Source organism: Meleagris gallopavo, chromosome 1 (assembly GCF_905368555.1).
Source record: "Meleagris gallopavo chromosome 1, MGAL_WU_HG_1.1, whole genome shotgun sequence".
In the NCBI taxonomy this organism is placed as follows: domain Eukaryota; kingdom Metazoa; phylum Chordata; class Aves; order Galliformes; family Phasianidae; genus Meleagris; species Meleagris gallopavo.
Window position 1 is genome coordinate 2,275,064 of NC_139404.1, and position 15,103 is coordinate 2,290,166.

The 15,103-nt window shown below is 55.0% G+C and overlaps 3 protein-coding genes and 1 pseudogene across 5 annotated transcripts in view; 2 read left to right on the forward strand and 2 right to left on the reverse strand.

Moving 5' to 3' along the window:
- Positions 1-15,103, forward strand: part of CHCHD3 (coiled-coil-helix-coiled-coil-helix domain containing 3) — a 195,032-nt gene that overhangs the window by 44,268 nt on the left and 135,661 nt on the right. The window lies entirely within an intron of this gene.
- The window catches only part of LOC146545178 (uncharacterized), a 252,501-nt pseudogene that overhangs the window by 15,149 nt on the left and 222,249 nt on the right, over positions 1-15,103 (forward strand). The window lies entirely within an intron of this gene.
- LOC104916722 (uncharacterized) lies at positions 1,465-4,351 on the reverse strand. Its single transcript, XM_085216769.1, has 6 exons — positions 4,309-4,351; positions 3,909-4,000; positions 3,712-3,813; positions 3,325-3,449; positions 2,535-2,602; positions 1,465-2,090 (listed from the first exon to the last, which is right to left on the reverse strand). The coding sequence occupies exons 1-6, from the start codon at positions 4,349-4,351 to the stop codon at positions 1,465-1,467; spliced, it is 1,056 nt and encodes a 351-aa protein (XP_085072895.1).
- On the reverse strand, positions 11,889-14,976 carry LOC109364406 (E3 ubiquitin-protein ligase PHF7-like). Its single transcript, XM_085216770.1, has 9 exons — positions 14,934-14,976; positions 14,596-14,687; positions 14,402-14,503; positions 14,035-14,159; positions 13,714-13,876; positions 13,516-13,622; positions 13,184-13,297; positions 12,903-13,027; positions 11,889-12,783 (listed from the first exon to the last, which is right to left on the reverse strand). The coding sequence occupies exons 1-9, from the start codon at positions 14,974-14,976 to the stop codon at positions 12,104-12,106; spliced, it is 1,551 nt and encodes a 516-aa protein (XP_085072896.1). The 3' UTR covers positions 11,889-12,103.

A 15,103-nucleotide genomic window follows, 5' to 3' on the forward strand; every position in this document is an offset into this window, starting at 1 on the left:
TCCTCACATCTAATCTAAACCTCCTGCGGTACAACTTGTGGCCGTTTCCTTGGGTCCTGTTTGTTGCCTGGGAGAAGAGGCCAAACCCCTCCTCATCACAGCCTTCCTTCAGGAAGTTGTAGAGTGCAGTGAGGTCTCCCCTGAGCCTCCTCTTCTGCAGACTAAACAATCCCAGCTCCCTCAGCCGCTCCTCGTAAGACTTGTGCTCCAGACCCCTCACCATTTTCGTTGCCCTTTTCTGGACGCGTTCCAGGGCCTCAACGTCTTTCTTGTAGTGAGGGGCCCAAAACTAACACAGTACTCAAGGGGCGGCCTCACCAGTGCTGAGTACAGGGGGATGATTACCTCCCTGCTCCTGCTGGCCACGCTATTTCTAATGCAGGCCAGGATGCCGTTGGCTCTCTTGGACACCTGGGCACGCTGTCGGCTCACGTTCAGCCAAGCATCAACCACCACCCCCAGGGTCCCTTTTCTCTTCACAGTCATCCTGCCACTCATCTCCAAGCCTATAGCGCTGCATGGGGTTACTGTGGCCAAAGTGCCAAAGTGCCAAAGGACCCGGCACTTGGCCTTGTTGAACCTCATCCCATTCACCTCAGCCAAATAAGCCGATGCAGCTTATCCAGATCCCCCTGAAGGGCCTCCCTACCCTCAGGCAGGTCGATGCTACCTCCCAGCTTGGTGTCACCTGCAAACCTACTGAGGGTGCACTCAATCCCCTCATCCGGGTCATCAGGAAAGATATTAAACAAGATGGGCCCCAGTACCGACCCCTGGCAGACACCACTTGTAACAGCTCACCAGCCGGACTTAACTCCATTAACCACTACCTGTTAGAGGGCACGGCCCTCTAAGCAGTTCCTTATCCAAAGAAGGCTGTGCCTGTCCAGGCCACGGGCAGCCAGTTTCCCCAGGAGAATACTGTGAGGGACCGTGTCAAAGGCTTTGCTGATGTAGTCTACATAGATGATTTGTTTTATAACTTTTCCTTCTACCATTTTGAAGCCGCCAGGCCTCTGATCCTTTTTACTCATGGGGATGTGGCCAGAAATCAGCTCAGCCTGGACATGGCCGGTGAAGTGAAGTCTGGGGAGGAGACAACCCTGTTGTCAAGATCCCTACCTGTGCCCACCTCAGCAAAAGCAGGGAAGGATGAAGCTGACAAATCTGTTGGGGGGGTGAGGGGGGGGATCTCTGATCTTTATTGTGTTGGACTTTTGGGACCAGAGCAAGCAGGGGAGATGGGAGGTGTGTATGACCCTGCACATAGCAGGGGGGTTAAAACTAGATGGTCCATTTCAACCCAGGCCATTCTATGAGTGGTACACGACTGCTCCTACGCAGACTTGGGGGCTGTCTGTGGGGACTTTGTCTCTGAAGTTGTTCCTGGGAGCACCTTCATTCCCGTGATGCGCTCCGCTGCTGGATCAGGATCCTGCTGCCTCTTTAGGGTGAGCTGTGGTTTTAAGGACGAGATCTCTCTGGGGAAGAGCTTTGTGTGTGGGCCCGCCCTCGCTGCATGGTCAGTCCCCTGCGTTGAGGCACTGGTGCACCCCTCGAGGATCTCGATGTTGCAGACCTTGTTGATCTGCGGGTGCCGCTCTGCTCCCCTGGGGCTGGCGTTTGCCGGCTGCCACGGCGTCTTCTTGGCCGGCTCTGGGAACGTGGGGCCCGAGCTTGCAGCGGGGAGCGGCTTCGTGTGCGGCTCCTTCCTCGCTGCCTGGGACGTCTCCTGCGAGCAGCTGCCGGAGACGCCCTGGAGGACCCTGATGCCCTCCGCCTGGTGGATGTGTGTAAGTCACTGTCAGCACTTGGGGCTGCTGTTCGTCTCCTCCCACGGCGTCCTCGCAGCTGCTCAGAGGTAGCCCGATCCTCATTTACATGTGGGCCGTTTGTCTCCTGCTCAGTTTCAGGCACACTGGGCAGGTCGCTGTGCTCAGGCTGCTGGGAACTCTGTGATGTCGTCCCCAATGCTGCCTGGCTGGTGGGCATGGAGCTCAAGGTCTCAGGCTCCATGGAGCTGCTGGATGGCCCCGGAGCCGTCTGGCCGGCAGTGCTGGGACCAGCGAGCTCGGTGTTGGCGCTGGAGGCTGTAAGGGGAGGCAGGGAGGTCATGAGTCTGAAGCTGTGGCACCACAGTGGGATCTGCCATCCCACTTGGGGCAGACAGACTCTGGCAAAGCTGCCCTGAGCACTGATTGCCTCTTACCGGTGCTGGTACCCAGGCCAGCACAGCCGTCGCACTCCCACGTGGCCGTGGTGTTACTCAAGTGGGAGCACTGTCGGTGGGTGCCCTCAGCAGCGCAGGAGCTGCACAGGAGCAGCTGCCAGGGCCTGGGGAAGCAAAGCAGTTGTGGCTGTGAGGACCAAGTGAGCCAAGTCTGGCACAGCACATCTCTGGTGCTCAGGACTTGCTCCGCCAGCCTATGGTGAGGCTGAGATCCCACGCTGAGGCCCCCTGCTGAGGAGAGCTGCTGCAGTAACTCACCCCCTTCTCTCTGCGTACTCTCTGCCTCCATGGTAAAGGCACTCACTGGCATCACAGTGCCTGTGCCTCTCTAGAGATGGGTCATATTCATCGTTGGCTTCCCATGATGGTCTTCTACAAGAGAAGGGAGGGGAAATTGATGAACTGCATGTGTCCCCAACATGAGATACCAGGCTATTTAATCTCATTCACTCCACCTGTATTTTCAGCTTCTCCATGAAGCCGAGGCACGTGCTCATGAGACAGCCAAGGGCCAGGCCTGCTGAGACAGTCCCTGGACAGGCTCAGCTCTCGTGCCTTCTCATCTGGATATTTTGACAGAAAGGCACCAACCTGTCTGGGATTTGGATCCCTATGGTGGACATTTCTTGATAGAATAGAATGTTTTCTCTACAGCTGGGGCATTGGAAGCATGCAGAGCCAGCACTCAATGCCTGTTGCTGTAGGAGAAGCACAAGCAGGGTGAGCGTGAGCAGTGCCTGGTGCTGCTGAGCACCAAGCGTGCCAGCAGGGTGAGGGGAGGACTCCTACCTGGATGCAGCCCCGGTGGAACCAGGCATGTTTGCACACCGGGCACACCAGGGTGTGGTAGGACAAGCTGTCCCCCACAGGCTCAAGGCAGATGAGGCAATTGGTGCCTTCTGCTGGAGCTTCCTGAGTCACCTGTCGAGGGCGGTGCTCAAAGCAGAATGACCTGGGGGAGGATGGAATGGATGGGCTCCGTGAGAAGTGCTCCGTGAGGAGGACAGAGGACCAGGGAGGAGCCTGTAGGCCTTGGCTCTGGGAGATGGAACTGTGGGTTTCTCTGTGACTTGGCTGCTGCTGACAGCCCTTACCTGTGCTTTCCAAAGTATTGGCTGATGCATTCCCCATCCCTGGCACATGGCAGATGGAAGCTTCGTTCACAGCTCCTCTCTGCGCAAGTAATGGCAGCCCCTCTCTGGCCGCAAACACAGCATTGCTGGAAAGAGCAGAACAGAACCATCAGCAGCAGGCTCAGGGCTTCCATGGCTGTCCCCTCACCTCTGGCAGGGCACAGGATGTGGGCATTGCCCCCTTGTAGAGTGGATCACACTCTACAAAGCAGCCTAGGGGACAGGGCTGATCTCCTATGGGAGGTCCTGGAGGTGGTTGGAAGGGCTGCGATTGCTTTCATAGGATCTAGACTAAGCTGGTATGAGACCCTCCTGGTACAAATCTGCCAGCTCCATGCAGGTCCTCACCTTCTGGTTTGCCTGCTTGACCTTGCATGTGATGGCATCAAGGGGGAGGCCCACAATTTCCTCCCAGGGGGGTCTTTCTTCAAAATAGATGTTGGCAAATATCTGTAGGTGAGAAAAAAATAGCAGGATCTCATTAGGACAGAAAGAAAAAGAGCATCCCTGGCAGGAATCAGGAAGGAGCCCATGGGGGAACTCACCAAACAGAATTCATGGACACGAATCTCACTCTCATCAAATGTGCGCCCGCAGATGTCCCGGTCGACATCTGCCCGGCCACACAGCACACACACTGCAGAGGAGAGAGCAAATGCGAGCAGTGGTGAGCAGCCGGCAGGGCCAGTTGTCCCTGAGGGCCGTCCCCAGGGTCCTGCTCTGTGCCTGTCATGCTAGCTGGAGGCGGTGGAGGGGAAGGGGCCATGGCAAGGCCGAGGCAGCCACGGCCCAAGCCGGACCCCCTTGCCAAGGAGCAGAGGAGCCCTGCCTTGCAGCAGTGGGGGCATCCGTGCCCATGCTTTCCTTGCCTCCCATCTGCAGGCAGAGCCCCAGCACTCCTCTGCCTGTTGGCAGGAGCTGTGCACAGGGATGCTGTGCTCTCACCTGGCTCCTCCGTGCTGGAGGCCTTCCTCTTCCTCTCGGACATAATTGTGCGTTGATAGCGAGCACTGCGAGAGTCCCTGCTCTCTCTGCGCCTCACCAGACCGCACTGACGCTCGGCCTGAGCCCGGCAGCCTTTGCTCTGCTCCAAGCTTCACGCGTCACAATGGCCGCTCTGTGACACCCACTGTGACATCACGGTCACTGCCTCACAGAGGGTGTGGGCCCTCAATCTAGAGAGCAGTGGGTCTGCCAGGCTGTGCATAGCCAGGTCAGGAATTATGGCCTCCGTCAACCTACTGGCCATGCTCCTCCAGCCAGCGGCAGAAGTCCCTTAGTCAAGGCTGCAGCCCTGGAGCCACACTAGCATTTCTAGTCGGAATCTAGTCTAGGTTTCTCAAGAGTTTAGTGTGCATTTTCGTGTCAACAGCATATTTGGTGTCTAGTGTGTGTTGTGAGTGACTTTTTACATGGTGTGGTAGGATTAAAACAAGGTAGAGTGGTTTTAATCTAGAAGAGATGATTAGTCTAAGTCTGAGAGGAAATACTTTATTCAGAGGTTTGTGACTGGAAATGCACTGAAATGTGCATTCCTGGGAGGCAATGGAATCACCATCCCTGGAGGTGTGCAGGAAACATGGAGATTTGGCTCTGAGGAACATGGTTTAGTGGGCTTGGCAGGGATGGCCCGTCTGGATGCCTTCCTGTGCGACCTCCTGAGCCTACCTTAGCAGGACACGTTCCAACCCCTACAATTCTGCAGTTCTGTACTATAGCCTCTTAAGTGGCAGCGTGTGGTTTTATGAACTTACAACGATCATCTTTTACCCTTCATGCATCATCCTTCTTTATTCTGTCTCCTACTACAATATAGCTCTCCATTTGTTCATTGCATTTCCTCAGCTCTGATTTGTCACCAAATTTTCAGCACGATCAACATTTTGTTATCGTGATATATGGTTGGAAATAATACCCTTCCCGCTGGAAAATTTGTCTTTTTGCTTTATCTTTCTTTGTCTAAGAAGTGGGGAGGCCTCCTAGGAAAGATCTTCACTGGCCTGGTTAAAAAAATAGTCACATAGAGAAAAGAAATCAAAGCTTTAAAATACAGCCTGCAAACAAAGACTGGAAAGTATTTCTGGTAGTTATGGGAAGCAAGAGCAGGGCTGCAGAATGGGGTGGGTTTGAACAGTTTTTTATAGTGGCTGCTGGGCTGCCTCTGTTCCTGCGCACATTTTGTCTTCCATCTCTAAAAACTGAAATGCTGAACTCCCTCACCCCTCACCACCCCCTCACCCCTCCCCCCCCCCCCAAAAAAAAAAAAAAAGGAAAAAAACCCAGTGGAAAACTTGATTCCCTTGGGATACAGCTTCTGTGGACAACTGCCATGCATTTCCAATAGCTTTGTGTCCATGCACTGCAGGCATTGGGACTCAGAGCCTGGTTTGCGAATGATGCTTTACCTAGCTGAGCACTGGGGGTCCCTTTAGAGAGACAGAAGATCCTTGTGTTCACTCGATATGCTAAATTCAGGGGATAAGGAGGCAAAATTTGAGAGAGCTTAGAAAGAGCTTTGACATCAGTCAGCTTTTCAGAGAGCTTACTCTGGTTAAGAGCAGAATACCTGATGCCCTGGAGTCACAGCCTCCCCTGAAGAACTGAATGAGCTCTGAACTTGTGCACCTTTATGATTGCTCAGAGAAGCTGTGGATGCTCCATCCCTGAGGCATTCAAGGCCACACTGGATGGCACCCTATTCTAATCTTGTGGCAACCTTACCCATAGCAAGTGGTTGGAACTAGTTCAGCTTTTAAGATTGCCTCCAACCCCAGCTTTTCTGTGATTCTGTGGCAACCACCTCTGCCGTAGTACCGTTGCCATGAGCTGAGCATCGTATCTTCAGTGGTTATCCCACATGCACAGCTCCTCCAATCTACTTCTGTGTTGTGGGCAGTAGGGAAAATGTTAATGATGTGTATCATAACTTAGCTACAAAGTATAAGTCTTCCATACTCGGAGACACATATGTGATTCAGTACGAAGCTTACTTGGAATAAGAGAAAGAAAACCCCCAGATGTACTTACTGTTCATGAACCATGGACTGCCCAAGTGCATTCCTTCCAGCATGGCTTGAGCTTTCGTGACTGCACATAAGCTCAGCTTAAAGTTCTCTTCTTTTGGTGCCTTTTCATTGCAGTGCCCTTTTGGCCATTTTTATTTCTCCAAAGACAAAACCTGCCTGCTCCCTCTTCCTCAAAATTTTGTCATTCCTCTTTGTTCCTTTATTAAAAGTATTATTTTATTTTTCATTTAACCTGAGTGTTGAATACTTTTACTAGGCAGCCGTGGGGAAATTCTGTTGAAGGTGAGGAATTCCAAGAGTTTGATAAGAAATGAAATAAGCCCCTGAAGTTCATTCAGCAGTGATGAGTCGAGCCAGAGATGAAATGCAGGCTGGCATCATGCCTTGTGGAATGATGAACATTTGTCTTTGGGTTTGTCCAGCTCAGATCCACAGGCATCAAAGCTTCAACCATTCTGCAGTCAGTGGAGGGAAACTGGCCCACCCGTGCCGCGGTTCCCTTCAAGTCAACATCGAAATTGAGTTGGAAAAATTGTGTTGGGTGAAGTGAAATCCAAAGTGGCAGAGGATCTGTGACCACCTCCAAAGATGGAACTGTTAATAGAGAACACTGGGAAAGCATATTGAGCTCTGCTTTTTGCCCTGCAATATGGTAGGTAGAGCGAGAGGTTTAAGGGGATTGGAAGAAGACCAATGAGTATAGCTGTGGCAACTAGCAGACATCCTGTTTGTTTTACAACATTTCCGTATTTCTTTCTTTTTGAACATTTTTCTAAGCTTGTTCCTGTGGAAATGACAATCTTTTCCATGTGGATCCCAATTCCCTGGACCCAAAGGAGTCCCTGAAATAAGAAATGCTGCTCTGAATCTGAACTTGTCAAAGTCCGTTCAAGTTTGGCACCAAAAGTAGGCCTGATTCCCGGCCCTGTGGGTCTCAGTGGCCGCTCCCTGCCACCCTCTGTGGCATCATGGTCACCACCTCATGGGGGATGTGGGCGCTGGTCCTCATCTCCAAAGCAAGAAGGTAACAGCTCCACAGCTTCTCTGAGCAACCTATTCCAGTGCACCACTGCCCTCCGATTCAATAATTTCCTCCCAGCATCCAATCTCTATTTATCTTTCGTCTTTGTTCAATATTGTCATCACCTCCAAGCACAGTTAATTCCCTCAGGTTTCCCTCGACGCAGAATCACAGTAACGTCAAGGTTGGAAAAGACCTACAAGATCCTCCAGTCCAACCATCCACCTATCACCAATAGTTCTCACTAAACCATATGCCTCAGCACAACGTCCAAACATTCGATGAGACTTCCAGGGTCAGTGACTCCACCACCTACCTGGGCAGCCCACTCCAGTGCGTAACCACACTTTCAGAAAAGTAGTATTTCCTAATGTCCTGAACACCTGAATCTCCCCTGGCACAGTTTTAAGCCATTCCCTCTAGTCCTGTCACCAGTTACACAAGAGAGAGGAGGTTGACTCCCAGCTCACTACAACCTCCCTTCAGGAAGTTATAGAGTGCAGTAAGGTCTCCCCTGAGCCTCCTCTTCTCCAGGCTGAGCAATCCCAGCTCCTTCAGCTGCTTCTCATAAGGCCTGTGCTCAAGACCCCTCACCAGCTTTATTGCCCTTCTTTGAACATGCTCCAGGGCCTCAGTGTCATTCTTGCAGTGAGGGGCCCAAAAGGGAGCACAATACTCGAGGTGCGGCCTCACCAATGTTGAGTACAGGGGACAATCACTTCCCTGTTCCTGCTGGAAACACTGTTTCTGATGCAAGCCAGGATGCCGTTGGCCTTCTTGACCACCTGGGTACACTGCTGGCTCATGTCATGTTCATGACACCTTTCCACTTGCCTGAGCAATGCACCAGATCTTCTTTGAAAGGATATCTCCTCCGATACTGGCTGAGAAAGAATCACTTCTATACCATGAAATCAGATATCCCTTTTCCAATTGCTTTGTCAGCTTCCTTTCAAATGGATCCCAGATGCCTGGCTTCATTGCCCACTAAGTCCGAGCCACGGGCCCCATTCTCCTGCTATCAGAGCAGCCAGGGAGCACAGTGTTCACCCACGTGACGGCTGAAGTCTTTTCACATACCTCTCAGCTCAGCCGTGGTCGGGAGTTGAACGGTTATTGTCGCCTCTGTGAGTCGTGCCTCTTCTGCCTCCCGTTCTTACCATCATAGAATCATAGATCCCAGAATCTTTAAGGAGGGTTGGAGAAGACCTCTAAGATCACCTAGTCCAACTGTCCACCTCTCACCGATATTGCCCACTAAACCATGCCCCTAAGTTCGACATTACTATTGCGTCCAGTTCTGGAGCCCCCAACACAGGAAGGACATGGAGTTGTTGGAGCAGAGCCAAGGGAGGGCCATGAAGATGATCAGAGGGCTGGAGCATCTCCCCGACGGGGACAGGCTGAGGCAGCCTTGGGCTGTTCAGCCTGGAGAAGAGAAGGCTCCAAGGAGACATTATAGCGGCCCATCAGCTCTCGATTGGGAGCTACAGAAAAGCTGGGGAGGGACATTTAATAAGGGCATGTTGCAACGGGGCGAGGGGAAATGGCTTTAAGCTGGTAGGGGGTAGATTTGGGGTAGATACTAGGAAGTAATGCTTTACTGTGAGGGTGGTGAGATACTGGAACGGGTTGCCCAGCGAGGTTGTGGGTGCCCCCTTCCTGGAAGCATTGAAAGCCAGGCTGCATGGAGCTGTGAGCAGCCCGGTCTGCTGGAGGTGTCCCTGCCTAAAGCGGAGTCAAACTAAACAAACCTAAAGGTTGTGACGTGCGGAACCAAACTCTAACCCAAGTAAGATTACAAAGCAGGTATGGGTTATTCAGTGCTGCGCAGGCACCAGGTGCAAGGGGAATAGATCCACCTAACCTGCGCAGCATCTGGAAAAATCGTGCTAGAGATATAGGCCAAACTAATCTGTAATCAATAGTTTTCCCGGAATTCGGATACATGTTCATTACACCCCCGAGAGTTCATTAGCGTGCAGACCCTCCCCTCTTGCGCGTGCACAGTGGGTCGTGGGATGAAGATTTGTTGTCTTCCTCGCGAAGGCTTCTGACTTTTCTCGCTGTAAACTTCCGACCTTTTGGGGGGGCATCCCCCCAAACCGGTTTCCTCTTGCCCTGTGGACATCTGATCACCTCCCTGCCAAACGTCCTCGGGTTGTTCTCAAACCCTTATCTTTATGGCCTTCATCCCCCTGAGTATCCCAGACCCAGTGTCTGCCATCCCTTTTTTTTCTAACAAGCTCTACATTCTTACTTCTATAAACTCTCTCAACTATTCCCCTTCATTCCCCTTATTCTCAGTCACTGTGAAGCCTTCTTCCATTTTACTTTCACTTATGGGGCCCTTCTCACCTTTCAGTTGGAACTAGATGATCTGAAAGGTCCCTTCCAGCCCAAACCGTTCTATGATTGCAATTCCCTGGCATTCCCCTTAGTCTCTCCACCTCCCCCGAGAGCTCTGCCACCAGGCTGAGCACACCATCCATCCACCTGCTCTCACCTCATGTAGCCGGTATCTGTGCCGCCCTCCGATGGTAGCAGCAGGCTCAGGCACTCCCTGCGGCCCGAGAGCTGAACAGCTGTATTTCTCTGGGTAGGCGCTCAGTTTGGGTAGCTGCGTTCTTTTTGGCAAGAGCTTTCTTTGTGGTGGAGGCCATGGCTAGGTTTGTTGTCAAGGAGGAAGCCAATAGGTGAGGTGGTCTGCTGAGTTGGGAGGGAGGCTTTCCATCAGAAGAGGGGGTGGCCAGCAGGGACAGGGAGGTGATTGTCCCCCTCTACTCTGCTCTTGTGAGGCCCCATCTGGAGTACTGCGTCCAGGTCTGGAGCCCCCAGTACAGGAAGGACAGGGAGCTGTTGGAGAGGGTCCAGAAGAGCCACAAAGATGATCAGGGGACTGGAGCACCTCCCCTACGAAGACAGGCTGAGGGAGCTGGGCTTGTTCAGCCTGGAGAAAAGAAGGCTGCTGGGTGACCTCATTGCAGCCTTTCGGTATCTAAAGGAAGCCTACAAACAGGAGGGGAGCCAACACTTTGAAAAGGTAGATAATGGCAGGACAAGGGGAAATGGTTTTAAGTTAAAGGAGGGAAAATTTAGGTTGGATATCAGGGGGAAGTTCTTTACCAAGAGAGTGGGGAGGTGCTGGAACAGGCTGCCCAGAGAGGTTGCGGATGCCCCGCCCCTGGAGGTGTTCAAGGCCAGACTGGATGGGGCCCTGGGCAGCCTGGTCTAGTACTAAATGTGGAGGTTGGTGGCCCTGCATGAGGCAGGGGGGTTGGAGATTCGTGATCCTTGAGGTGCCTTCCAACCCTGTCCATTCTGTGATTCTGTGAGGCTCTGCCTTCCCTGCTCGCCCTGCCTGTGCCAACGGCCGTGCCACTGTCTGCTGGCTCTGTTCAGCCACGTTCCTGGTTGATTACGCTCCCGAGAGCAGCCTTTGTACCTTCAGCGTTTGACCACGTCACTCCTGGCTCCGCTCACAGCGCCTCAGAGCCACTGTGCTTCCACACTGTGAGGGGAGTGCGGGTCCCTGCCTCTCCCTGAACTGTTTCCCGCAGATTTCTTGCGATGGCTTGGCTTTGTTCTCATCCTCTTCCCCTTTCCCATCTTAGCCAAAGTTGATTTCCTTACTAAATGCGCCGACTTTCTCAGCGGCTTTCTTGTCTTGTGAACTTGGGCGTCTGACAGTGGCACAGATGGTTCTGTGGCTGCACCACAAGTCCTCTCACAGGGACCGGAGCAGCTGCAGGGCCCGTCGCAGGGCCTGTCACGACCGCAGGGCCCGTCATGAGGGCAGAAGCAACTGCACGGCCCATCGCAGGGCTTCGAGCAACCCCAGCACCCAGCGTAAGGGCTGGAGCAACCACAGGGCCCGTCGCAACGGCAGGGCCTGTCACCAGGGTTGAAGCAACTGCAGGCTCCGTCATGACAGTTGGAGCAACTGCCGCCTCCGCTGGAGGGTTGGAGCGGTTGCAGGGCCTGCTGAGTTGTCATCAGCTGCAAAGATCTCCAGGGATGGAGCATCCACAAGCTCTTTGGGCAGCCTATTCCAGCACATCAGCACTCTCTCTGTAAAGCACTTCCTCCTGGCATCCACCCTAACCCTTCCCTGGCTGAGCTCAGAACCGTTCCCCCTCAGACCTGAGATGCAGGAGCAAAGCCCGAGCTCCGATGCAGCTGGAAGCAGCCCCGGACCTGACATGCACCTGAACACGGTGGCATCCCAAGCCCAGAACCAAGCCCAGAACCGGGCTGCTCCTGCCAGTGCGGCCTGGGTTCTTGAGGAATGTGGTCCGTGTGCCCTGCTGGGGATGTGGCCCAAACCCAGCTCAGCCCGGACTGGGCCAGGTGAAGTGAGGTCTGGGATAGCGCTTTCATGGAGGAAGACAACCCTGTTGTCAAGGTCCCTACCTGTGCCCGCCTCAGCAAAAGCAGGGAAGGATGAAGCTGACAAATCTGTTGGGGGGGTGAGGGGGGGGATCTCTGATCTTTATTGTGTTGGACTTTTGGGACCAGAGCAAGCAGGGGAGATGGGAAGGAGGTGTGACCCTGCACATAGCAGGGGGGGTTGAAACTAGATGGTCGCTGTGGTCTTCTCAACCCAGTCTGTGACGGGCGCACGGCTGCTCCTACGCAGACTTGGGGGCTGTCTGTGGGGACTTTGCCTCTGAAGTTGTTCCTGGGAGCAGCTTCATTCCCGCGATGGCCTCCGCTGTTGGGCCCGGCTCCTGCTGCCTCTTTGGGGTGAGCTTCGGGAATTTTGAGCCCGACGCCTCTGTGCAGGAGGGCTTTGGGTGCGGGTGCGCCGTCGCTGCCTGGACGGTCCCCTGCGTCCGGGCACTCTGGAAGCCCTCGGGGATCTCGATGTTGCAGACCTTGTTGATCTGCGGGTGCCGCTCTGCTCCCCTGGGGCTGGCGTTTGCCGGCTGCCACGGCGTCTTCTTGGCCGGCTCTGGGAACTCGGGGTCCGAGCTTGCAGCGGGGAGCGGCTTCGTGTGCGGCTCCTTCCTCGCTGCCTGGGACGTCTCCTGCGAGCAGCTGCCGGAGACGCCCTGGAGGACCCTGATGCCCTCCGCCTGGTGGACGTGTGGGATTTGTTCTGAGCACTCGAGGCTGCTGTTTGTCCTCGCAGCTGCTCAGAGGTAGCCCGATCCTCCGATGATCGTGGGCCGTTTGTCTCCTGCTCAGTTTCAGGCACACTGGGCAGGTCGCTGTGCTCAGGCTGCTGGGAACCCTGTGATGTTGTCCCCAATGCTGCCTGGCTGGTGGGCATGGAGCTCAAGGTCTCAGGCTCCATGGAGCTGCTGGATGGCTCCGGCGCCGTCTGGCCGGCAGTGCTGGGACCAGCGAGCTCGGTGTTGGCGCTGGAGGCTGTAAGGGGAGGCAGGGAGGTCATGAGTCTGAAGCTGTGGCACCACAGTGGGATCTGCCATCCCACTTGGGGCAGACAGACTCTGGCAAAGCTGCCCTGAGCACTGATTGCCTCTTACCGGTGCTGGTACCCAGGCCAGCACAGCCGTCGCACTCCCACGTGGCCGTGGTGTTACTCAAGTGGGAGCACTGTCGGTGGGTGCCCTCAGCAGCGCAGGAGCTGCACAGGAGCAGCTGCCAGGGCCTGGGAAAGCAAAGCGGTTGTGGCCGTGAGGACCAAGTGAGCCAAGCCAGGGAGTGCCCGGCACAGCACATCTCTGGTGCTCAGGACTTGCTCCGCCAGCCTGTGGTGAGGCTGAGGTCTGCCACAGAGCCGCAGAGAGCTGCTGCAGTAACTCACCCACGCCTCTCTGCCTGCTCTCTGCCTCCATGGTAAAGGCATTCGCTGGCATCGCAGCGGCTGTGCCTGTGGAGAAGTGCTTCGTACGTGTCGTCGTCTACCCATCCTGGTCTTCTACAAGAGAAGGGAGGGGAAGGAATGAGCCCCCAGTGTCCCCAGCATAAGATCCAAGGTTATCCAAACATATCCACCCCAACTCTACTTCCAGGTTCTCTGTGAAGCTAGGGCACGTGCTCATAGAACATCCAAGGGCCAGGCCTGCCAAGGCCGTCCCTGGGCAGGCTCTGCACGACAGCCTTACTGTCAGCCGAACTGGGCAGAAGGACACCAACCTGTATGGGATTTGGATCCCCAGAATGGCCATTTCTGCAAAGAACAGGATGTTGTCTCGACAAGCGGCACAGTGGAACCACAAAGCGCCAGCACTCACGGCCTGTTGCTGCAGGAGAAGCACAAGCAGGGTGAGCGTGAGCAGTGCCTGGTGCTGCTGAGCACCAAGCGTGCCAGCAGGGTGAGGGGAGGGCTCCTACCTGGATGCAGCCCCGGTGGAACCAGGCATGTTGGCACGCTGGGCACACCAGGGTGTGATAGGACAAGCTGTCCTCCACAGGCTCAAGGCAGATGAGGCAGTTGGTGCCTTCTGGTGGAGCTTCGTGAGTGTCCTGCTGAGGGCGGTGCTCCCAACAGAAGGTCCTGGGGGAAGATGGAAGGCATGGTCACAGTGAGAAGTGCTGCGAGGAGGGCAGAGGAGCAGGCAGGAGCCTCAGGCCCTGTCTCTGGCTCTGGCTGGCTGCTGGGAGGCGTAAAAAGCCAGGTTCCTCCCTGGCTTGGCTGCTGCTGACAGCCCTTACCAGTGGTTCCCAAAAAAGTGGGTGACACATTCCCCGTCCGTGGCGCAGGGCAAATGGAAGCTTCGTTCACAGCTCCTCTCTACGCATGTGATGGTAGCCCCCCTCTCGCCACAAACAAAGCATTGCTGGAAAGAGCAGAACAACCGCGTCAGCAACAGACTCAGGGCCTCCGTGGCTGGCCCCACACGTCTGGGCACAGCCAGCTGGGTCCCATTCTACAAAGATGCCTAGCAGACAGGGCTCATCTCCTGTGGCAGCACTTTGTCGTGGAGGTGGTTGGAAGGGCTGCGATTGCTTCCCTTGGTCCGGACTAAGCTGGTGTGAGCCCCTCCTGGCACAAATCTGCCTGCTCCGTGCAGGTCCTCACCTGCTTGGTGGCCTGTTTGACTGCACGTCTGATGGCAGCAACGGGGAGGCCCTCAGTTCCCGACCGCCTTGGTCTTGCTTCAGAATTGATGTTGGCAAACCCCTGTAGGAGAGGAAAGAGCAGGATCTCATTAGGACAGAAAGGAAAGGAGCATCCCCGGCAGGAATCTGGAAGGAGCCCATGAGAGAACTCACCAAGCAGAACTCGTGGACGTGAATCCCACTTTCAGACAGCATGTGCCCAAAGGCGTCCGGGTTGACATCTGCCCGGCCACACAGCACACACACTGCAGAGGAGAGAGCAAATGCGAGCAGCGGTGAGCAGCTGGCAGGGCCAGGTGTCCCTGAGGGCCGTCCCCAGGGTTCTGCTCTGTGCCTGTCGTGCTGGCTGGAGGCGGTGGAGGGGAAGGGGCCATGGCAAGGCCGAGGCAGCCACGGCCCAAGCCGGACCCCCTTACCAAGGAGCAGAGGGGCCCTGCCAGCACTCCTCTGCCTGTTGGCAGGAGCTGTGCACAGGGATGCTGTGCTCTCACCTGGCTCCTCCGTGCTGGAGGCCTTCCTCTTCCTCTTGGACATGATTGTGCGTTGATAGCGAGCACTGCGAGAGTCCCTGCTCTCTCTGCGCCTCACCAGACCGCACTGACGCTCGGCCTGAGCCCGGCAGCCTTTGCTCTGCTCCAAGCTTCACGCGTCACAATGGCCG